This window comes from Cottoperca gobio, chromosome 20 (assembly GCF_900634415.1).
Source record: "Cottoperca gobio chromosome 20, fCotGob3.1, whole genome shotgun sequence".
Lineage (NCBI taxonomy): Eukaryota > Metazoa > Chordata > Actinopteri > Perciformes > Bovichtidae > Cottoperca > Cottoperca gobio.
In genome coordinates this window covers 4,605,223-4,629,824 of record NC_041374.1, presented here as the reverse complement: position 1 = coordinate 4,629,824, position 24,602 = coordinate 4,605,223, and the positions used below count along the sequence as shown (strand labels likewise).

The following is a 24,602-nucleotide window of genomic DNA, read 5'->3' as shown; positions in this document are numbered from 1 at the left end:
TGTCCTGCGGGAGTTCACTGGCCCCCCACACTCTGCTCTCAGCTATATTTATCTCCACCCTCACCATAAAAGGTTGTGACTGCTGCTTGGACGCTCCAGCAAGGGCCAATATTATTTTTGTTGTGTGGACGGTAGCCCTGTACGCACCTACCTGTAGTTTTGCTGGGATATCAAACCTTGAGTGTGGAGTTGGACCATCTTTTCCTTTAACGCTTGGAGTTTGAGGCTTTTTGTCCAGGGTAGGTGGCAACGGTTGTGCAGGGATGAGATGTGATAAGCCAGGTTGTAGTTGTTGCATGTCTCTCTTAAGCATGCTGAGAAAGTGCCTGAATCTTGTATCGTGTCTTGCTAGCTGATGTTGAAGGTTTGAATTTACAATTTTATGATGGTTAAAAGTTTTGATCAAGAAAACATTATGCCCTTTTGGCCTTTTAATATACTTCTTGGCATCATGGGGATTGCGTAACTTCTCCATAATATTATTTAGTTTTAGTACAGCTCATTTTTCCATCTTGAGAGCTAGACTTACTATCCATGTTCAACTATAAAAAGTAATGTTGAAGTACATGAAGCACAGCAAGTACTGATTTCAACACAAGTCTGCATTGTTTAAAATGTAGTGAAAGTCATGATGAACCTTCGGTATATTACTAACTAACCGCACAGCCGAACAGCAAGAAACTTGGATACTCTGGGGCTCGTACCAGGAGCGGCCTGCAACATGTCTGGATCTATACCGTTCTACCAGAAGCACCATCGCCACTATGACCGTGACTACAGGAGCAAGGAGACGGTGTCTAAACTCAGCCAGTACCAGACCAGCAGCAGATATTCTGCTGGCAGCAGCGCCTCCGCCACCACCAGCAGGAGCAGGGGGTAAGGAAGAGGAAGAGGATCAATCCACTTCTTTGTCACAGGGAAGCTTCCTCTTAACATCATCAAACAACCCAATGTTCACCTTCATCACCCTTGTTGGATCACTTCCCTGTCACAGCTTTCAGATCATCTTTGTTGCCATATTGAAACCAAAGTAACCATCATTCCCTCCTCTGAGTTCTCTTTGATCAACTCTCACACACATCTGAGGATCTTTGCTCCCTAAATAAAAAAGAACAGCTTTGAATCCAGCACGACGCACTTTGCATGTAAGAGATGCCCTGTTTGCTTTAATGCATGCTGACCTGTAACAAGTCTGTGTCTAGTTTTTGCTCCTTTCTGTTTGTTAGATAAGCTTTAAGGAAATGTTATGTATATTATGTAATGGCTGAGTTATGGCATATGGCATAGACTGAAATAGAAGCTTGACCTGTGCATACCATGCTGGAGGGAAAGTAACAAGTGACAGTTTGTCAGTCTATCTTTAATACCTGATAACATTTGCATTTATTATCTTATTTTTTGGAAGCTTACTTGCTTCTCCTTATTTCCAATAGACACAAGGAGAGTTGTTCATTAGTGGTCGTTTAAGATTTGCGTAGTCCCAGCTGAATGCATTGGTCAGCTGTCCAGGGTTTCTAATAGAGAATATACATGGGTCTAATGAGGTTAATGTTTAAGTAATACATTAATAAAGAAACTATAATTTATCAAGGAAAGCGTAAAAGATTTGTAGTTTTATAGCTGTTTCACCTCTGTGATGATGTGGGCTCTCTGTCACTAGAAACGTGTCGTTTTCTTTATTAATTAAGGAATAAGAAGAAGCAAAACAGTTAATGGAGATCTTCTCTTTTACAGTGGCAGATCTGTAAATACACTGGCCTGGAGAGTGCGAACAGGCCAGAGGGCTTAGGTTTTACTCACACCATCTGATATTTGCCTCTACACCAGCCACCAAATCTGTGGTGAGGAGAGGAGGATTATGATGTGATGATGATTTAACAGTCTGTGTGGTTGCGTTAATGTTGTTATGGCAAAGATACTGCGTTTATGTAGACACGGCCATTGCATTTGTTATTTAAAAAACCTTTACTGGATTTCAGTAATGAAACCAAAGTGTCATAATCCATTTTAAGGGGAGTCGTTGCAGCCCTGATCCTTGAAAGTTGAGAGAGTGTAAATGGTCAGAGCTCGAGGGACAGTGGCCCAGATAGAAACAGGGAACATGAAGGCAGTTGCCCTGTCACCCTTCTTCCCATCGCCTCCTTATCAGGTTCTTGTTATCTCATACCCTGAGCTCCCAGCCACAACTCTCAGAGTGCTGCAGACAAACTGTGTGACGTCCGACCGAAAATCTAAAATATATTTTCTTCCATTGTTCCACTTGTCTCCACATGTATCTTAAGAAATCACTGACAGTGAGTTTAATAACGATTACATTATTGACAATTACATCAATGTTGTTTTTCGCACCTGATGTTGATTGTAAAAATTTAATTATTGTGGTCAAATAATCAAAACTAAACCACTTCACTACCCACTGAACTTTCACCTACAACTCACCTACCCTGATCTTGGCTTTATCCCCACATGTTGATGTCATGTTATTAGTTGCACTGTCTGGCCGGGTGCCAGGCTGATGGTTTTTCTATATGTCCCAGACTTAAAGTGTCCTCACATTCTGGGCTGGAGCTGAGCAGACTGAGCCCGGTACCCGAGAGAGCCAAGCCAACTTACTTGGCAGTGGATAAAGAGAACCAAATCATCGGCTACGTAGTGCCTATCTTCAGGGGCAGGTAATACACTCTTCACCGTATAAAACTGCAACTACAAGAACGTTTTACTTCAGTTATAATGATATGCCTTACTCCCCACATCCATCCCTCGCACTCCTAGTCAAGAGTTTGCCACAGGATTTTCTAATACAAAGGAAGCAAGGGTGAGGGACAGTGCTGCATACATGGCCCGCAGGGATTTGTTCAGCAGTGGCATGGAGATGGAGAGGTCAGAGCAGATCTCCAGGAGGGAGGCCATGCGAGAGACGGCCGAGCACATCTCTCTGAACAAAAGGGTCAGTGGGGAATTCTACATGTAGACTTTTTAAACAACATGGCTAACTGCTTATTATTTTATACATTACAGAACAGCGACATGATTATGTCATATCGGTGTCCAGCTTAGACATTAGGGTTTGTTCTGATGTGTATCCGCAAATCGTTCTCCTTCATGACATCACTGATTGGCTTTCTTACCCATGACATCACTGTAGACCATTTTCCATCGTGACGTCACAGACTGGCTTTTGCAGACAATCTCAGTCATGACATTACAGATTGGCTTCTACCTGCGACATCACTGCAGACCGTTCTCTGACAGATCAGTTTTTCGTTACATGAAACTGAACTTTCATGCCCATCGATATTTCAGACAAAGTCAGCAAACACTTCACAACTCGTGAACTCGTGAAGCTTTTAGAAGATTTCCACTTACAATGTTGTGAATACCACATACGGGGGAAGTTCATAAGGACTTTTCTCCATAGGCTCCTATTTAAAATGTTTTTTTATGGGGTCAAGGTTTTGTTTTCTGTATTAAATTGTATGCTACATAACACAATATATTATTTACATAGTCGCATTACCGAGCGTAATTAATTTCCGTATTACTTAGGAACTCCAAATGCCTGTTGCAAAGTGGTTGTTACTATCCCTTACATAAGGGAGTTAATAATGTCCCTGAGTGATTATGTGAAGTAGTAGAGCATCATTAAAAGCCACAGTGACTCTCTCACTGTATTTATCTGTCTCCACTTAGATACATTTACTACGAGGTGACACATTCCTCAGGAGATCGTGTTTCTTGAGACACAGGGAAGCAGTGTCCCAGTGGTGTTGTCACATTATGTGTTGAGTTGCAGGACGCACAACTAGACGAGGCCTCAAATCACCCTAGTTATTCACAGGACTTAAAGAACAACACACAAAGTGCAAACCTTTAGCATGCATAAAACACAAACAGATACATTGAGATCTTGCTCAATTTGTGTTTGTAGAAGCTTTGTTTTTGCTTCAACCGTGCATTGTGAATTCCTGTTGAAGTTTATGGTTTGCAAATGTCCTGAGTAATTGTTCTGTTTGTAGATCCATGAACACGGGGAACACTTTAAGCACATGAACGAAGACAGCCTGATGCATGCCCCGGAGTTTGTGATCAAACCACGCTCCCACACCGTGTGGGAGAAGCAGTGTGTGCGGCTGCATTGCACTGTCAGCGGCTGGCCCGACCCACGGGTCGTCTGGTAGGTCACAGACATACATCACCTATAACATAACCTCAAATCTGTCCTTTCTGTCACCTCAACATCCTGTTTCAGTGGCTTTATTATTTTCCTCTTGATTCTGTTTCATCCTTTTCACGTTCTTTCTGTTTCCTGTGGTCCGTCTTCTTTTCTGTGTTCTGCCTCCCACTACAAGGTACAAAAACAATGTGGCAATTGACCCTATTGGTAATGCCGGCAAGTATAAAGTTGAGAGCAGATACAGCGTGCACTCACTGGAGATTAACAGGTAGGTCTAACGTCTCCTATTCACAATTCTCAAAATAGATTCATCTGAAAAAGCCACTTAAACATCTTGTGCCAGAATTCAATATCCATAACATGTCACCATCGTAGTGGGGTTTTGTAAATCCAGAGGAAACATTGCGGAAAGTCCTGGAACTAGCTTGTGTAGACTATTTTTCTTACGCTAGCCTGACTAGCTAGCTATTAGCTCGCCTCTTAGTCTTTTTGTCACAGGCTTTAGGCAGAACAATTGCAACTCAGGATTCATGAGTGGCATGGTCATTGTTGATATATGCCTTTGTCCCTGCCTAATTTGCCCAAACAGACTGACAATGTCAGACTGTGAGCTGGATAAAAGCCTCACTATTTCCCAGGCTGATAACAGATAACAAAGAGCAAAAGCAAGTTTAAACATAGCTTAGACCATTTCAATAAACAGCCAAAACTCATAACGAATGAGCTTATTCTTATCCCATTTTAGTAGAATATTTCGGCTGTAGATACTTTCATGTGAGACCCACACCAGCTGGTGCGCATGACATCACACCAGTGGTGTCTATTTATAACCAAAGTATTCCTGGCCAGGAGTTATGGAACCCGTACAGTCAGAGCTCACATACTTGGTATTATTTACATGGTTGAGAAGGCTGAGGTTGAGGTGGGGGAAGGGCACTGTACATGTTAATCCTTAGGAGAGAGAATCTGCGTATCGTGGACATTGATCACCTGATGTTCTCCTCTTTCAGATGTGATTTCGATGACACGGCGCAGTATCGCGTCTCTGCTATGAACTCCAACGGAGAGCTGTCTGCATATGCCTCTGTCGTTGTTAAGAGTACGTTTCACCACATCTCCACAAAACCATCACACGCCAGATCACTCGATCAAGCTCTCAAAACTGTTTAGTCGTGATCACAAAATTATTTTAAGTCACAAAAAATAAGCAGTTATTAGGCCTATAGCTCACCATAAATCAGTAAATTGATAAAGTTTTAAAATGTAAAGGCTTTTTTTGCTAATACCTTCTCATTAACTGTAATATAGGTGCCAAAAGTAAGAACTAAATATACTTACAAGTCTCATAATGATGAGAGTCCCACTATGTGAAATGTCCTGTCATGTGATTTCTCATATGATTTTGATCTTGTCAGTATAACACTGTTAACACTGTGTGTGTGCTGAATGCATTAATATTAACTGCTGCTGTTCTCCATAGGGTTCAAAGGTGAAATGGATGAGTCAATGCCATCACCCAGACGTAAGTGTGAATTTACTGTATATTTGTTATTAATTTTTATTGTATGCTTTATTGTGGAATTAAAGCTGCGGTCATTCTTTCTGGCCACTAGGGGCAGCGACACAGCATCGACATATTTATCGTCTTGTTAAGTTGTTTCGAACGTGTTAGCATATGTTGCTTATTTACGCACCCAGCAGACGCTGAGCTACATTCATTTGGACTTATTTTTCCAGCCACCTTTTTTCCATTAAGCTCTGTTTTGGTCTCTAAGTTGCTAACTTTGTCCGTCTGCGGTGTGGTGCTGTGCATGAACGTACAGCTGCTTCATTAGAGATTATTTGCTGAAAACATCTACTCACTGCTGCTGGAAGTAAAGTTAATGAGAGTGAACAGCAAATTGTCTGGCTGTAAAAAAAACAACAACAACGACAAAGAGCTAAAAAGCTCCACAAAGCAAAACAATTGTATGATAATGAAAATAAGTTACATGTAGTCAATGTTAATATAATGCTGCTTAATGTTATGTGTATGCATTTATTGGTCATTCTAAAAAAAAAAACCGTGTTTTGATATTATTAACATTAACATATTATTAACTAACTGCTCATACATGACTGACCTGCAGTAAAGAATGGGATGTGGTGGGTTGGGGGCTGTGGAGACGCTTGGGTGCTACTGCACTAACAACTTTTCTGTTTCCTCAATGCTGCGGCGAAAATGCAGGGGCCAGTACTGAAGGTAACGGGGTCACTGCAATCTTTCACTGTTTGAACACGTTTTGGTCTCTGACTATGTGTCCGTGCATGACCACTCTTGTCTGTGTACATTGTTTTTGGAGTTCACAGTATTCTATTTAAGAAGTTTGAAGTATGCAACCTTGCAAAGCGTATGTTCTCGTTAGGTAGAAGGAATGTGCTGCTGTGAGAAGATGCATCTGCATTAAATGAGAGTACATTTTGTTGCCATGAATTAAGAGAGCCTTGGAAGAAGTAGATTTCTTATTTATAGGTCATAATTTAATCGTACTTTACATATATTGTAAATATTATAGTATTTTCAACTGAAAAAACTGAATATTTAGTGTTTTTTTTATTTGAACCAAGACTTTCACAAGTGTGTTGTGCTTACTGTTTAATGCATGATTACACATTATCCTGTTGTTTCAGAGTCACTCTTTTGGCCTGTATTTGTTTGTTGTCCTGTATTCTCTTTTTATTCAAAAGTTTTGTTCCAGTTTATTGGTTTTTCCGCGGATATGATTATTAATGCGACAATGTTCTGTCTCTTTCACAGTAAATGTTTTGTTCTTCCTCTTGATTTGAACACACAAATTATCCACCGCTTATGCGTGTGGCACGTTGCACAAATAATGCCAGTTCAAGCTCTGACTCCAGCTGCTGTATCATGCTTTGTTTGTAGATGGCCTGGTGTCTGAGTATGGCATCAACTTCAAGATTCACTTTGTTGATCAATTTGGTGTATCGTTTGGAAGAGAGGGCGAGACCATGAGTCTGGGATGTACAGTCATCATTTCTCCTGCCCTGCACCGCTACCAGCCAGAGATCCAGTGGTACAGAGACGGTAAGCAGATGGCTGTGGATTATTCCATAGTAAACTCCAAACCTAATGTCTGTATGAATATCACTGGGATGAGAGTTCAGTAGTGGAGGAAAAAGTACTTTATACTTCACTCGTAGTCGTAGTAGTAGTAGTGAAGAAGGATGATATTTATATTGAATGTTATGTCTCCATCTTTTTTCCCTAGATGTCTTGCTGTCTGCTTCTAAATGGAACCACATGCACTGGAGTGGAGATCGAGCCACACTGACTCTCACGCACCTCAACAAAGAGGACGAGGGGCTCTACACCCTGCGCATCACCACCAAGTCTGGATATGAAACCTACTCATCCTACGTCTTCGTCAGAGGTGGGTACACCCTCCCTAACGTCTCCAGCTGCTCACTAGATGATGTGTAAAGATGGCTTCTGCTGTATGTAAAATATCTCATTTGGGAGATTGGAGTCATTATGTTGTGTACTGTATATTTTCGTACACCCTACATTACACACACATCCTAACACAAATGTTTCACTTATTTTAACCGAATGCATTCATTTCCACTACAATCCTTGTCAACCAAAGCTAAATGCAACCTGATGTATGCAGCTTTGTTTCTGTCCACTATGTCATCAGATCAAGGTCGAAGTCGCAAACAGCGCGTCCTCTGGTACCTGATGACAACACAACATTTAATAGTCAGAGTATTTGAATGTGACTGGTTTTAAATAGCATATCTTAATAGAGACAACACAGAGTGGCAACTCTTTGGCATCTGTTTGAATACAGTGGAAAATGGTCTGTGAAGCTTATCTTTGCTGCCTTCAGAGACAATCTGACCTTTAAAGCTTCAGCTTCTACACGTTGAATATGAACGTGCTAGAAAATAGACCCTGTTGTTGACTGAGAGCCCATTAAAGAGGAGGCCAGGTACAGTCTCCATAACAAAACGCTATATGAGCCTGGCTGCTCTCAGGCTATTCCCAGAGAGCTCAGCTTTGGAATGAGTCTGGCTGTGAGTGCAGATAGATACTGTGAATATCTGCTCCAAGGAGAAACAATAGACTGCCCAGTTTCTCTGTGTGGCTCTCTATGTGACTGAACACACTCTCTGGTTTCCGTATCTCTAATCATGCTGTTCAATTAAGCCGATCATGATTAAATTGCTGTATTAAGAAAATTAAGTTATTTTTGTTGATGGTTTATGGATGTATAATACACATGTACCCAGTTAACACATGCTCTTACTTAATGATGCAACTCTCAGGTGGCCTGGCTTTACCCCACATGTTTCTTTAAGAGTCATCTCTTTTATCCCCTCTCACCGCCGGGCGGGCTACAGCTAATTCTGTCCTCCCGCCGCTGATTGCTCTCGGCTTGTGTTTGACGTGAGGACCAGAAACATTCCTGGCACACCGCTCAGCACAGGGCACACAGCTCACATTACAACCACCTGTAGAATTAATTCATTATAGTCTTTCAGTCAAAGGTAAATAAATATGAAAAAACAAGAGTGTGTAAAAAGAGAGCGCGTGCATACCGACAATCCTTATGGTGTTGTTTGTGTTAGATGCTGATGCTGAGGTTGAAAGAGCTCCTGGTGCCCCTCTGGATGTGCGCTGCCTGGATGCCAACAAGGATTACATTATTGTCACCTGGAAGCAGCCAGCTGTCGATGGAGGCGACTCCATCTTGGGCTACTTTGTGGACAGGTATGTCAAAATGTTGCTAAAAATGTCAGTCAATCAGCTCACAGCAGTGGTAATCTGGATTAAACCCCTCAAAATGTTAAGAGAACGACAGAGTTTTAAAGTAACACTCAGTAGTACGTACACATTTCCAATAAATAATCCTCAGCACATACAGTATGAAGCAGCTACAATACAGCTACACGTAATCCTCTGCACACATTCTCCCACAATGGTAATCAGAATAAATAAAAAACCTAAATATAATAACACATATTGTAATATGTGTACAGATGTGAGGTTGGAACCACCCACTGGATCCAGTGCAATGACACTCCGGTTAAGTTTGCCCGTTTCCCCGTGACTGGCCTGGTGGAGGGCCGTTCCTATATGTTCCGTGTTCGTGCCGTCAATCAGAGTGGCATGAGCCGCCCTTCCAGAGTCTCTGAGCCGGTGGCCGCCATGGACCCAGCTGACCGCGCCCGCATGAGAGGTACAGCCCACCAGTCTCCTATCCATATTTTTCACGAGCTTTATTAACTCACAAAAGTAAAATAGTACAATAAGAGTGAGACACATTGATATTGGCCGCCATAAAACAGTGGTGACATTTTTTTTTTTTATTGAATTGTTTAGGTTAAGGCTTTGCCACCTAGGATCAGTCAGTATATGATTTAAACATGGACCAATTACATGTTTTTTAAATATATGTTAAATGTTTCAATACAAATTCATAACTTTTCATGATCATTTACTTGCCCTCAGGTACTTCTGCTCCGTGGACCGGCCAAATCATTGTCACAGAGGAGGAACCTGCAGGTAGGACATTTTTACGACCCAGTGACAACGAAGGTCACGTTTGCTCATTTTTCTGCTGCACCTGCTGTTGCGTTCAGGGACCTCATTCTTTATCTCTTGACCATCAGAGGGCGTTGTTCCTGGCAGACCTCTTGAGCTGCAGGTGACAGAGGCAACCAAGAACTATGTGGTGCTGAGCTGGAAGCCACCTGGAGACAAAGGCCTTGAAGGTGTCATGTACTATGTGGAAAAGGTAAATGATTTAACATTTTCTCACGTTACCTGTTAAAGGAAAAATCCACACTAACTCCTCGTATCGTTGTTTGACAGTGTGTCTCGGACACAGACAGCTGGCAGAGGGTGAACACAGAGATCCCAGTCAAGTCTCCTCGCTTTGCGCTGTTTGATCTCGCCGAGGGGAAATCCTACAGCTTCCGCGTCCGCTGCTGCAACTCTGCCGGTGTGGGCGAGCCATCTGACCCAACGGAGGCCACCACCGTTGGCGACAAGCTTGGTCAGGAAAGCACACATGCATGTATGCATCATAAAAGCAGCAATGTCACATTCACAGTTAATGACCCCAAAATATTCTGGTCCACAGATATCCCATCTGCCCCAAGCAAAGTTGTCCCTACCAGAAACACTGACACATCAGTCGTTGTGTCTTGGCAAGCATCCAGTGGTGCCAAAGAGTTGGTGGGATATTACATTGAGGGGAGCATTGTGGGCAGCAATGTGTGGGAACCATGCAACAACAAGCCCGTAAATGTTACTAGGTACTGTATGACTCCTTTCTTTTTAACCAAAGTTTATATAGTCCAGTTGTTTTATATACATGCATTGACACTATCACATTTGATCCAACACATTTGCAGGTTCATCTGCCATGGTCTGATTACGGGAGAGAAATACGTGTTCAGGGTGAGGGCAGTGAACGCAGCAGGGCTCAGCCAGTTCTCCCCGGAGTCTGAGCCGGTGGAGGTGAAGGCTGCTATTGGTGAGTAACTCTTACAGCTCAATAGATGAAACTAATGCAGGAGTCAGAGGGTACTGAGAATTATAGATCACATAATTCATCCTGTTGTTTGTATATCCAGATGTGTGGTTTAAAGGAAAAATCCACCGTAATTCAAAATTCATTTTGTAATATATTTTATATCTACCATGGTTTATAACAGAAACACATGTTGGGATATATGTAATGTTAGGACATTTCTATGATATTTCATTTCTTAAGAAATATTTACGCTCTCTGTGTAAAGGTTGTTTTACTGGAAATTGAATTCTATACTAGTTTACACTAACTTTTAAAATCAGTGAGAAATCATCATAGCAGATGCAACAGATACTTAAAAGGCCAGTTTTAGAAATAGCTAAATTACAAAAATGTAATCTCTTCATTTTATTGTTTATATAAAAAACAGCTATGCTCAAAAGGTATTCTGGGAAATGTAGGAAACCAGAGTCTGAAACCTGAAGTAGAGGTAGGTGAGGCAGGTTTACGTGGAGGTGAGCTCACTAGAATTTCACAACGAGCTGAAGTCTGAAATGCCCTGAACACCAAAGAATGATGGTTGGTTCAAATATTGGACCTGAGTGTGGAATTTTCCTTTAAAGTATGTCTACATTTTTGGTAAGTTATTAAAGACATGCAAGAATTGGAATTTTTACATGATGTTGTCTTTTAAGACATGTCTTCAGTTTTTTTTATCATCAGCATCTACACTCCCACACTTTCCCCACCATGGTTCCACCCTGTCACCCTGTCACGTTACTCTGCACTGTTATGTGCCCCACCTACCCACCACCATGTCCAGCCACATCCACCCTCCTCCCTCCTCCTCCTCCTCCTCCTCCCTGCACAGTCTGAGGCGGGGTCAGGACTTGTAGACTTCCTCTAATTTGGGTCAGTGCGATCCAACTCAGTGGTTGTTACAAAAACCAGCCCAATGTCACACACCATCACCATCCTCCATTTCCCTCACCTTTCCTGGGCACAAGGCGTGTCAGCAACCCCACATGGTGCTAAAGGTACCGACACACACACCTCTCCCACCCCACCAGTACCACTTAACTGCACTGAGTTGCTCTGTTTTAACCTCTCTCATAGCAGCTAACCTGGCAGTTGAATTGTTCTGTTCAATTATAAATTATCTATGAAATCTGACTTAACTGTAAAGCAATAACTCCGTATCTTACCATTATCAAGATACGATTCTACTGAAAGTCAATAAATAATAATAATAATAATAATGAATTGGAGCACAAACTGTGCAATACAAACCAATCCTGCTGCTTTCTGATCTCCTGCATGTGCTCCCTAAAGTCTCTCTGCATTATAGCCAGCATAACTTTCAACCTTTGGATGTCACTCATTTACTGGCCAGCTTTGCTCTGATGCTCTGTTTCCCCTCATGAAACACACACACACTTCGTACACAATTAGTAACAATGCCAGTGTATTTCTCTCCAGGCAGACATAATGGTAATGTTCTCATGCTGGAGAAGCTCAACCGCACCAATCTTCCAAGTGGAAATTTAGGATTTGATGAAATAAATTGGCATTATTGCTAAAGTACAGTGTTTTTTCATAGAGGAGCCTGCACACCCGCAGTCATTGCCTGCTCGACTTCACACGCTTGCATGCTCTCATAATCCCAAATAAAGTCCACTCACCTCCTCACACGGATGTCACTTGTTTGCCATCTTGTCTTCATTTTTCCCTCCAAGTCAGATGAAGACATCTCACTGTATTTGATAGACTGTTGTACTGTTTCTGATCGTCTTCTCTTTGTTCTCTTCTCTGGAGAGCTGTGACTTGTGAACGAATCTTTTGCCTGTTTTTTTTTTAAAAGCCTCTTTTGCTTTTTTTTCTGATAACTCCTGTAGGGGGCGGCATCCCTCACGGTGTGTTGCCGGAGATGGGTCCGGGGGGTAGCGCAGGCCAACTAACCGAGCACAGGCCACGCTGGACGGGCACGCATGAAACTGTCCAGCCCCCCCCTGACACTATGCAAAAGCGCAATAAAGCTCAGACTGACACTGAAGCCAGGCAGGGGGCCGGGGCAGCTAGCACGGCCCTCGCACGGCCCAACCCCGTGGAGAGTAAACACAAGGGTGGCAAGAGAGGCAATGTGTCCTGGGCCCCTGACCTGGCAAAAGACGTGGTCTCAGAGTCTGTGTCAGACTCAGTTTCTGACTCACTAACTGCACACTTAGACCCAGTCACTGATGAGGCTCAGGATCAGGCTGTAGTGACAGTCAATGAGCCTGAGGCCCAGCAGGCACGTAAGTTCCCTGTAGATGCTACTGCTAACCGGGAGACAGCGAGGCCCAGGAGAGAGTCTGCAGGTGAGCAACGGTTACAGATGGAAATCTTTCAATCAACTTCAAAACAAACCACAAAAAAATTATTTACCCCCCACAAAATATTCTACCCTGACTTTACCAAAAACATAAATGAAAGATTTCCCCTTGTTAAATCAGTTCTGCAAGGTTCTACTTTTATATTCACATCTTTATTTTGACATATAATAATCACTACACAGTTGGTGAAGCTCTCCACTGGTATTCTTCTCTTTAAGGTAAGTCACTAAGGCACCAAACCTTCACTCAACACTGTCACGCTTGTCAATATTCTTTCTGGCCCCCACTTTCCCACAACCTCCTCACTTGGTGGCTTGACATCAGTCACCTGGCACCTCAGGACCTGCCATCACATTGAGTACCCAGAACACTTTAACACACACACACACACACACACACACACACACACACACACACACACACACACACACACACACACACACACACACAAGTATGTCATGGCAGGAGCCAGCTAATCACACCCTGTACTTGAAAAGTGGGTCATCCAACCAACACAAGAGCAGGACACTTGTGACCTAAGACCTTTTTGGTAGCGCACTGCGTACTTCATCAGATGTCCACCTCTCGGACACTTTGACCAATTTCTCCTTCCTAAATAGGTGAGAGTATCAAGTTCACGTAACTATTTGTGTACGACAGGCACGCCGTGTCACATGATCCAGTTTTTGGAGAGATCTTTTTGCCAAGAGTTGGATGAGAAGATTGATATCACGCTTGTTTATCCGTGAAATAAGAAGCTACACATGGTTAGCTTATCTTAGCATAACTACTGGAAACAGGGGTTATTTTGGACATAACCAGGCTTAATGTTTTCTCTTTTCCAGTCTTGATGCTAACCGTCTCCTGGCTGTAGCTTCATATTCAGCATGCAGACGTGACATTGCTATCAATCTTTTGTTCTAACTCTCAGCAAGAAAGCGAAGACGCGTATTTCCCAAACAATCTTAAACAGTTCCTTAAGCATATCATTATGCAAAAGCCTCACATAAAAGGTTAAAGGTGCAATTGTGTTGTGGGATTGACGATACTCTGTTACAGCAGGTATTTGCCTACTACTGTTTTTAAACGTATACACAATGACTTCAGTAACGTTTCAGCCGTGGAAGAAAGTGAGTTGTAATACAGCCAATACCTGCTGTAAACCCAAAAAAGATTCAGTAGTGGGACACTGAAGCTCGGCATCAACAGAGCTGCAATAAACTCATCAAATGCATTTTTACAAGAACTTTAAAGATGAAAGAATATTAATGAATTCGAGCAGCTGGTAAAAATAAGTTTGGGAATTAAAAGTATCACCTCATTGCAGTGCTTCAGTTTCTCATTACATCACCCTGTTTCCTCTACTCAGACATTATGGTGTTAATCGGTGCTTTCTGTCATCTCAGCCTCCCCTACTCCACCCTTTGGCATCACTGTCCTGGAGTGTGTATGCGACTCCATGGTGCTGGCCTGGAAACAGCCAAGCTGCATCGGCGGTGCTGACATCACTGGCTACTTCGTGGATTACCGTGAGGTCATCGATGGCGTGCTAGGGAAGTGGCACGAGGCCAACATCAAGTCTATCTGCGAGAGGGCCTACAGGGTGAGTTATTCCTCCACCCAAATACATGGTTCAGTTGATAGAGATTATAAAGGACACTTCAATAAGTCAGGTTTTATCTCCATGTCCCTTTTTCTCCAGGTGTCTGACCTGAAGGAGAAGAGGAAGTACCAGTTCCAGGTGCGGGCAGCCAACATGGCAGGTGTTGGCATCCCTTCACTGCCCAGTGACACCTTCCTGTGTGAGGAGTGGACCATCGCTGTGCCAGGTCGGTCCTCTCTCTAAGCCTCTGAGTGTTTTCATGAACAGGCACACTGTTTTCTTTTTGCTACAGATATATCTATATAGTTTTTTTTAGCCTGGCCATGTTTCTCACTGTCGGTTTTGGACCACAGGCCCTCCTCATGACCTGCAGATAAGAGAGGTGCGAAACGACTCTCTGGTGTTGCTATGGAAACCACCTGTGTACCAGGGCCGTGATCCGGTCAACGGGTTCTACATCGACATCAAGGAAGCAGACGCACCTGAGGAGGCGTGGAGAGGAGTCAACACTAAGGCTACGGAGAAGGCGTACATCAAGGTCGCCATCGTTCCGGCTCAACACTTTTCCTCTTTTACGTGTGTGGCTGCAGCTGGTGTTACATCTGATTTTCTTTCATTTTGCAGATTAAGAATCTGAAGGAAGGAGAGACGTTTGTGTTTCGTGTGCGCGCTCAGAATAAAGCCGGAGTTGGACAAACCTCAGACGTGACAGAGCCGGTCGTAGCTCTCACCAAACCAGGTAGAAGAAAGGTTTGATGTTGATGAACTGCTGGTGACGAGCTCATCGTTTCAAACTAACTGCACGTCTCTGGGTTTCAGGCACCACGGAGATCGTAGTGGATGTTAATGATGACGGTGTCATCTCCCTGAACTTTGAATGCTGTGACATAACCCCCGACTCCAAATTTGTGTGGTCCAAGAATTACGAGGAAATCTCAGACTCGTCCCGCCTGACATTAGACACCAAGGGAAACAAGTGCGGTGACTTATTTAAGCTGAGACTCTTTGATCGACGCACCATCACTCAGTACTTATTATTTCTCTGCTGCGTTTTCCCTGCAGATCCAAAGCTGTTTTCAACACTCCCGGGGAGGAGGACATTGGCATTTACTCATGTATTGTCACCCACACTGATGGAGCTTCATCCAGCTACACTCTCTCTGAAGAAGGTGGGCTACATAGTCACACGTTTCAAAAATAAAACAGACTATATGAAATAGTTTTCTGCTTTTTGTCATCTATTTATAAATCTCTTTTTCATATCTTTGTCAGAGCTGAAGAGGCTGCTGGAGGTCAGTCATGACCATAAATTCCCCAGTAAGTGCATCAGCATGTAGTCACAGCTGTTTCTGACGTATGTCATGGACTGGACTGTTTTTATTTGAGCTTCTTCTCACTCTTTCTTCAAAACTAGTTATTCCCCTGAAGTCAGAGTTGGCGGTGGAGCTGCTGGAGAAGGGCAAAGTTCGCTTTTGGCTGCAGGCGGACAACATGTCAGCTAACGGCAAAGTTGATTACATCTTCAATGACAACATTCTCTCTCAGGGGGAGGTCAGCGCACCGTTTGTATTCATGATATAGGCTGTCTAGGAATTATGCTTTTTGTGTGATTTCTTTTTTTTTATTTAAGGTGTGAAAGGTTGCTGTCTTTGTTTTGTAGAAATACAAGCTGAACTTTGACAAGAACACCGGCATCATAGAGATGATCATGGATTGTCTGACTCCGGCTGATGAGGGCACCTTCACCTTTAAGTTGCAGGACGGGAAAGCTACCAACCAGTCCAGCTTGGTACTTATAGGAGACGGTACGTTCAGTCAAACAATAAAATCCTGACGATGATCTTAATCACAAATGGTCTTTTATGACGATTGTATCGGTTCTAGGCTTTGAACACTGATCACCCAAGCACATTCATGTTTTCACATAACGTAACAGCTACCACAAAGGAATCACACGGTTACATATCATGGTTAGATTAAGTGTTGATTTGAGCGCTAAAATGTTAACGTTGTAAACTCTTTATATCTGCAGTGTTCAAGGAGCTACAGAAGGAATCAGAGTTCCAGATGAAAGAATGGGTCAGAAAGCAAGGTATGAAACATTCACTAATGATGATAATCTCTACATCTGCATCAAAACTCTTAACTAGTACAAAGTGTGCATTCTTCAACATGTTCAGATAAGAAGCCTTGCACAGGTCTGAAAAGGGGAGTGCACAGCAGTAACATTTCCAATCATGCACTGCTCCTCCTTTTGTTGGGATGTTCCTGATTGGTCAATAATCAAAACCCAGAAGTCCCTGATTGGTTATGGATTAAAAAAGGGATCATGTGTTCTCACCATTTCACTGATGGAGGTGCTATTACACAAGGAAACTTTGAAACAACACACACTCACTGTAGCCGACGACACGGCTCCCATGCTTTCACCCAAGGTCATTTCCTATCTTCTCTCATTCCTCGCCTGCAAACTTTTACACACACACACATACACACACACACACACACACACACACACACACACACACACACACACACACACACACACACACACACACACACACACACCTCTTTGTTATAATAGGCTCTTGTGTATTCAGTTTCACCTCGTTGCTCATGTGCGCTGGTGTCCACAGGTCAAGGTAATCGTTCTACCTTCCTTTGTAAACTTACTTTCTGCTCATCTCTGCTTCATATTCTCTTTATGGCTCAAATAAACAGGTAATGCAAGTAATACAATGATTTAAATAAACTTATGTTATGCACTGAACCCAGTTTCCTTCAACTTTGGAAGCAGTTTGGTCATTTAGCTTAAAAGTTGACTAAAATGATTAACCGATTGTTAAAACAGTTGCAGATTAATTTCCGATCTACAGGACTCACTGTTGATCTACGTTTGCATTACAAGTTACCCATTTGTGTAACTGTGCTGTTTGTTCCAGGTCCTCACTTTATCGAGTATTTGGGTTATGAGGTGACACCAGAGTGCTGCGTTGTACTGAAATGCAAGGTGAGACGCAACTTTAAAGGTTTTTCGTGCTGCGCTCTTTTAAAGAAACACCGTCAGTGTTAATTTGACGCATTCTTCCGTTGTGATGCATTTCAGGTTGGCAACATGAAGAAGGAGACGTCTGCGCTGTGGTCCAAAGACGGACACGAGATCAAAGCAGACGAGAATCTCGGCTTCACAGAGGGAGTGCTGAAACTGGAAATTGCTCAGGTAGAGAATATGAGAAAAATAAGTGTGAATATATGTATATATATATATATATATATATATATATATATATGTATATTTCTGTACTGTATTATTGTCACTGAATTAATTTGCATATATGAATGTTATCGCTGGAATCCTTGCAAAGCTCTGTTTATGTCTATACTCCAAATATATATGGATCCTTCACATTATTTGGGCATCTTTCACCTCAATGTTGGTCCACAAGAAGCAGGTCTTTGAGTAAGTTTGAAATAAGTTGTGTACTAATTACACTAAAATGTTTTGTTATAAATAACCAGCATCACCTGTCTTTAAAATCAACTTGACACATCATATTTTAATGACTTTTCTTCTTCTCTGTTTTAATTTATCTCAAATTTCTTTTAACCCTCATTTCCATCCCACCACTGTATCGTCCCTAAACGTCTGTCCGAGCGTCATCATCTTATCAGGTGGTCTGACATATAAACGGGATGTCACATTGTGTCCCATTTCAGCGCGACTCCCCTGCAGACTATGGCGACGACATAATCTGGAGAAGACTAAAAGTTGGGAACAGTTATCTATTGTCGTCACGGCCGTTGGGCTTGAGAATAATATTTATTCATGTTTGTTTGTTTGTCTGTTGGCTTTTTTGCTTTTGCGTCATATATTTGTTTTCTGCAGCACCCACAGCAGAAGAGAAAAGCTTGCCTTTTCAGATGAATACAAATCATATTCTTTGTTCAGTGTAGTTTTTACCACTGAATTTGACATTCCAGCTCTTTCTGTCAGATTTCCAAGAAGGACTCTGGCGTGTATCAGGTTGTTCTGAAGGACGACAGAGGAAAGGACACTTCCACGTTGAATTTGACCGATCACGGTAACCTTTCAGAGTCGCACACTGAGATAATGTACTGTAAGTAGCAGACGTATCACTGAGGATGATCTTGTTCTCTTCAAAGGTTTCAAAGACTTGATGAATGAAGTTTTCAGTTTCATCGGTAAGAAGATAAACATTCTCTTTAATGTACATACGTTAAACATTTTGGTGCCTGATTAATTCTGTATTTTAATTGAATTATATTTGAATTGCAGCCAATTCCTCCACCCCGCTGAAGATCACAAGCACAGAGAAGGGCATCCGACTCTACACCTTTGTCAGTTACTATAACGATTTACTCCAAGTGACATGGCACTACAAGTACGTTGTGTGTCTACAGTACAATTTGTGCAAGCATGTGTACATCTGTTATTAAAAACAATTAGCTACAGCCACTCTCAGGAATGCAATTAGGCAGATTAATTTAAAAATCTGTGTATTTTCATTTACACCTGAGAGTAACTCGGCTAGTTCTCAGTATTTTCTATAGTTTTGCTCCCTTTTTAATACAGCAAAAGATGTCAGTGCTTTATCCACCTCATGTTTCTGTGTTTCCACGCCTGTACTGTGTCTCTGACAGGGATTCGGCCATCTCCTTCTCTGACCGTATAAAGAGTGGTGTGGTGGGAGAGCAGTTGTGGCTGCAGATCACAGAGCCCACAGAGAAAGACACGGGCAAGTATGCCATTGAGTTCAACGATGGAAAAGGAGGCCTGAGGAGGACCGTTGAGCTGTCTGGTCAAGGTGAGACCACCAGCATATTTGAAACTTCTCTCTTAGCTACAATGATTATATGTGCAGTTTATTGTTGATGACCTCGAGACTTCTTGTACTTCTTTTTATAATTCTTGTTTTGCATTTAGTGTGTCTTTCACAAGTACTCATATTCCTACAATGTTTCTTTTTGTTTTGCAGCATTTGATGACGCTTTTGCAGAATTTCAGAGACTCAAGTAAGTACCTTTCTCCTCAATAACTATCATATTATTAGCTTTATGCAAATGACAAAAACATTTTGTACTTTTATGCAAGAATGCATGCAGTTTAAGCCTTTCACTTCACTTCTGATTCTCACCACCTTTCCTCTAATGTGTTGTTCCCTCTTTCTTTGTTTCCACCTCATCAGAGCTGCTGCTATTGCAGAGAGAAGTAAGTGTGTTGTGTTGAAAGTGGCTTTGTGTGCGTCTGTTTTTAGAAGACCTGTCCTTCATATATAGGTTAGAAAACTGTAATGTGAGTTTTGAAGGCTGCAACTTGGGATTTTCTATTATTTCTATCTAATACTTAATAAAATACATTTTAAGACTCCACTGATTACATTTAAGGTAATATCCAGACTCTATTTTTGTATAAATATTCACATTTATCTAATGTCCCACAGAAATAAAACATATTTATTGTAATTATTGAAGGTGACTTTGTTTCTTTCAGGTCGTGCTCGAGTAGCAGGAGGCCTGCCTGATGTGGTTACTATACAGGAGGGCAAGGTAAACTGATTCAGCTGATATTATGTGACAGTTAGACTGACTCTATGTGCTTGAACTTTGTTGTTATTACTGAATAATTGTATGTGAGTGTGTTGCATGTTGTCCTCTCACCAGGCTCTCAATCTAACCTGCAACATTTCGGGTGACCCGGTGCCAAAGGTCACTTGGCTGAAGAACGAAAGGGAGATCACGTCCGACGATCACTGCATCCTCAAGTTTGAGTCAGGCAAGTTTGCCAGCTTCACCATCACCGGCGTGAACACGTCGGACTCCGGCAAGTACAGCATCCTGGTGAAGAACAAGTACGGCACAGAGAGCGCGGAGTTCACCGTAAGTGTCTTCATCCCTGAAGAGGCGGGCGGCAAGAAAAAATAAAAGCGGTCCAAATCTTGTCGTAAATATGTATAAATGAAAAACACTGGAAACAGTTAACGGAGAAAAACAGGCTTCACGATGTGTTAGATGTTTTTGTGTAGAATATACAATTAAATCAAGAGGTGCTGAATTTGAAATGTCAAGAATAGTTCAGAGAGAAATCCAGAGTAGCAGAGTAACTTAAAATCCTAAAAACATATACTCATCTGGTCCAATAATAACGAATATAACATCAAGTCCTCTCAAAAATGTTATTGGTGCCATTTTAGTTTTTGTTTGTGTAAAGTTGTGGCATGCAGAGAGGCGAATGTTTGCATTCGTTTTACGCATGAAACATTACTTGACAAAAGAAAGCCAAAGTTTAGAGTTTGAGACATGTTGTGTTGATAGGATGCAACGCAAAGCCAAAGAAAAGAAATCATGATGTTAGTGTGGAATGTCTATTAAAAAGCCAAATGTTTTTGACATGTTTTATCCCATTTGCTACACATTATGCATACTTTACTACCAACAGTTTCAATAGCTAGTCTTCCAGGAAGCAATATATTATATTATTATTTAATTAATATTATTAAAATGTGGAAAGCATTTCGCAGAGACGTGAAACATGCTTGAGATACAGAAGGTCATGATTACCAGTAAAAGGTCATCTTCCCTTTTCTGCTAAGTCGTTGTTGCATTATAGTAAGTCTTCAGGTTGGTGCATTCAAGTGCTGGTGGGAATCTAGAACATCAGTGTTTAGATTTTACCGTCAAGCTTTCTGCTTTTAATAATGCTGGGAGAAGTAGAAAGTCATTTTTGAAATATTGGTTCCTATATTTCAAGATTATATCAACTGTGGCTTGTTAGCTAATTAAGCTAACGTTAGCTCTATGAGTTGTTTAAAATCTCCGATTGACTTTTTATAAAAAAGTTTGCACACTGGAGTTTCTAGGTGTGAACAGGAAGTTCTTCAAGCATAACCTGACCCCCAACTATCTACAGTAGTTATGATACCCAATGCTGGGTAATGCATAGGTAATGCTGGGCTACATAACTGTAAGCTAGTTAGCCGGACATGCTAATGATTGCGGTTTACAGTGAGAGCAGACAAACACAATGTTTAATCCATGGTATGCTTGGTAAAATAAGACAAAAAAGTAAACACAATTTGTTGTGAATGGGCTAAAACATTAATTTTGTTATTATTCACGTTCATTTGAATGTTGTGATCCTGACATCACTTCCATTGTCTTCCTGTCTGTAGTGAATACTATACGACCATGTTTGCCCACTGTCATTACTTTTATTTATGTGATTCACTGTTGTTTTGAGATCCCCTTCACAGTACTTCATTAATAATTACGATGCCTCCTTTGTTGTGATGATAACGATGCCACTTTAATGAAGACTGTTAGATCACTGTTCATTAACATTGGTTATTGCATCATTTCTCCTTTCTGGATTAGACTAATAAAAACGAGCATGTACTTCCCCACTTCCTCCTCCTCCTCTTCCTCTTTGAGTTGTCTCACTTTGGTTTGAACCCTCCACCCTTCACTGTTCACTCTCTCTCGTTTCAGTTGACTCTTCCCTTTTTCACTTCCAGTCACGATTTCTGTAGACTTGGACTGCCTGAAGATCAGCCACCAGCATGGAGACAACCCCTCTCTCGACTGTAATCATTGTGTGTTTGATTAATGATTTTCTGGAGAGGAAACCCTAAAACAAAAAACCTTCAGATAGGCACAAACAAAGCAGGCAAAATCAAGCTTACCTGACTGTACTCGTGAGAAAACTAATGCTATTTCCCCCTTGTTGTCTGGTCACCAGCATCCAACAGTACTATCATACAGTAGAAATACATCCACACATTAGATACAGTCCTCAGGTTCATCAAATGAGCACAAAACACATATACAACTAGGTTTTTTTAAATGGATTAAACCACCAAGTTATGACAGAATAATTAATGATCTTTAGAGGTGTTGGCAGGCAGATTTCTTTATCTTTGGAAAAAGCCAGGCTAGCAGCAAAGCTTCTAGTGCCATCTCCTGACTGGAGGTTATGCACATAAGAGTGGTATCAATCTAACTCTCAGCAAGAAAGCGTATATATATATATGTGTGTGTGTATATATATATATATATATATATATATATATATATATGTGTGTATATATATATATGTGTGTGTGTATATATATATATATATATATGTGTGTGTATATATATATATATGTGTGTGTGTATATATATATACATACACATGCAAAGTATGTTTACTTTTCTAATTTGGGAATCACTGATTTAAAACTGGTTTAAGAATCTGATTGTAATAACTTAATCTGAAGCATTATCCTTCCCTGTGTTTCAGATAGGGAACCTTTTGAAATGATTTGATATGAGGCAACCCAATACTGGGTTATAAAATGTAAAGTATCAGGTGAATACAGATTTGGATAGATTATAAAAGATATGTAAGTGTATCTGGATTAGTGAGGCAGTCAGTGATGTTTCTGACCTCATTGAACCTCCATGGTAAGTAAAGGACTTCATTCTTTGACTGCTGTGATGGTTGATTCTGGTTAGAGCCAGGCTTTTTATACGTGGTGACATTCAACTCCAGTTGTTCTCCTCTCAGCTGGAGATCTCAGAGGGAACACCTGACTTGGGGGTGACTTCATACTGCACTGATGAAGAGGGAAATGTGATGTTTGGCCCAAACACCCCAAAGGAAAAGATGAAAGCCACAGTCACTGGAACCAAAACGCAGAAGCGGAAGGGTGAGAAGGGCTGAAATTAAATATGTGATATCTGAAACATTACAGTGTGGCGTAATTCTGTCACGATGAAATGTGTACTGATGACTGTTCTCTTGCAGAATCTGTAACTAGGGCTTTTCCCATGGAGAAGGTTGAAGACAAAGAAGAGGAGAAGGTTGAACCCAAAGCTTCAGATTCAGAACGAACAGAAGATACGAAAGAAGAAGTTTCTGGCCAGGCTTTGACTGCTGACCAATCAGAAGCCCCGGAGCAGCCTGCAGACACAGTGGAGGAGCCTGGACCAGTATCTGAAACACACTGAATGAATGTAGTGGAGAAAAGTATTGATTATACTCTCATATACGTATATACTCTACAGGTTTGATGTGGGCTTTAGAGCCTGATTGATGTGTTTCCAGTTATTGTAACTTAGACATTGCATTAGCACTTATCAAATAATATTCCACATTTGTGTAATAACAAAGTACCTAATGGAACATTACGTTTTCTTTTATATGACGCACCCATCATAACACTTTACGGACCACTTCTATTCTGTCTATAGTTTTTATGGTTTGCCTGCATTAGATTTGGATATTTTGTCTACTGTACCTTTTTCATTATCTTTGCTTAAATAAAGGGTCTGTCGGCATATTTATTATTATAAATCATCTCCCTGTTCAGTATATAATGCCAGAAGATCTTTAAATAAACAGAGTAGAGGCTTACAGAGGTGAGGCACTCACTAGTTGGAGGGAAGAACAAAGCAAACATGAGAAATTCTTGGGGTGAAACAGGGCAGAATTAATTCAAATCAACAAGTGTAAAAGTTGGTCCATTGAAGACAATAGTGCAGCAAAGGGAACTGGCCATCGCTCTTTATATACAACATTTTTATATTCATTCAAAATGTTCATCATTTCTTTATGGAAATACTACAAAATGTTATTTTCTGAGTTATTATTGAGCTTAGAAAATAGCAGATAACAGTAATACTTACATACTGTTAACTGACAGATTTCACAAACATAGCAAAAGTATACGCAAAAACACAACTTTATAGGTGCTTCATGCACTGTAATGCATGTGTACATCTGTTATGCATATGCATAACCTGTGTTTTTATATACAACTACGTAAACTCTTATGAAATTAAGGAAATCTGTGCGTAAACATCCAGTTGTCTCACTCAGCAGGCGTTCTATGGGGAACTGAAACTTTCTA

The 24,602-nt window shown here is 41.3% G+C and overlaps 2 protein-coding genes across 6 annotated transcripts; both read left to right on the top strand.

Annotated features, from left to right (window-relative positions):
- The first annotated feature begins 86 nt into the window (after positions 1–86).
- On the top strand, positions 87–22,112 carry myom1b (myomesin 1b). 5 transcript variants are annotated; one of them, XM_029457495.1, is made up of 37 exons: positions 134–239; positions 1,735–1,841; positions 2,538–2,672; positions 2,773–2,947; positions 4,017–4,174; positions 4,350–4,442; positions 5,185–5,273; positions 5,655–5,696; positions 7,098–7,259; positions 7,444–7,605; positions 8,807–8,948; positions 9,218–9,417; positions 9,690–9,743; positions 9,851–9,975; positions 10,053–10,236; positions 10,324–10,498; positions 10,598–10,719; positions 14,495–14,691; positions 14,791–14,917; positions 15,045–15,229; positions 15,316–15,430; positions 15,511–15,667; positions 15,754–15,860; positions 15,964–16,008; positions 16,106–16,242; positions 16,352–16,496; positions 16,724–16,783; positions 17,634–17,701; positions 17,798–17,911; positions 18,686–18,773; positions 18,856–18,894; positions 18,989–19,094; positions 19,354–19,517; positions 19,689–19,725; positions 19,899–19,921; positions 20,204–20,259; positions 20,374–22,112. In XM_029457495.1, the coding sequence occupies exons 4-37, from the start codon at positions 2,837–2,839 to the stop codon at positions 20,632–20,634; spliced, it is 4,050 nt and encodes a 1,349-aa protein (XP_029313355.1). In that variant the 5' UTR covers positions 134–239; positions 1,735–1,841; positions 2,538–2,672; positions 2,773–2,836; the 3' UTR covers positions 20,635–22,112. The 5 variants fall into 5 exon arrangements, with proteins under 5 accessions (XP_029313354.1, XP_029313356.1, XP_029313357.1 ...); XM_029457494.1 differs by lacking the exon at positions 1,735–1,841 and having other exon boundaries at positions 87–239; XM_029457493.1 differs by lacking the exons at positions 134–239; positions 1,735–1,841 and adding an exon at positions 707–876.
- LOC115025341 (uncharacterized) lies at positions 11,617–14,488 on the top strand. The gene is made up of 2 exons (XM_029457498.1): positions 11,617–11,753; positions 12,612–14,488. The coding sequence occupies exons 1-2, from the start codon at positions 11,672–11,674 to the stop codon at positions 13,247–13,249; spliced, it is 720 nt and encodes a 239-aa protein (XP_029313358.1). The 5' UTR covers positions 11,617–11,671; the 3' UTR covers positions 13,250–14,488.
- Positions 22,113–24,602: the final 2,490 nt, after the last annotated feature.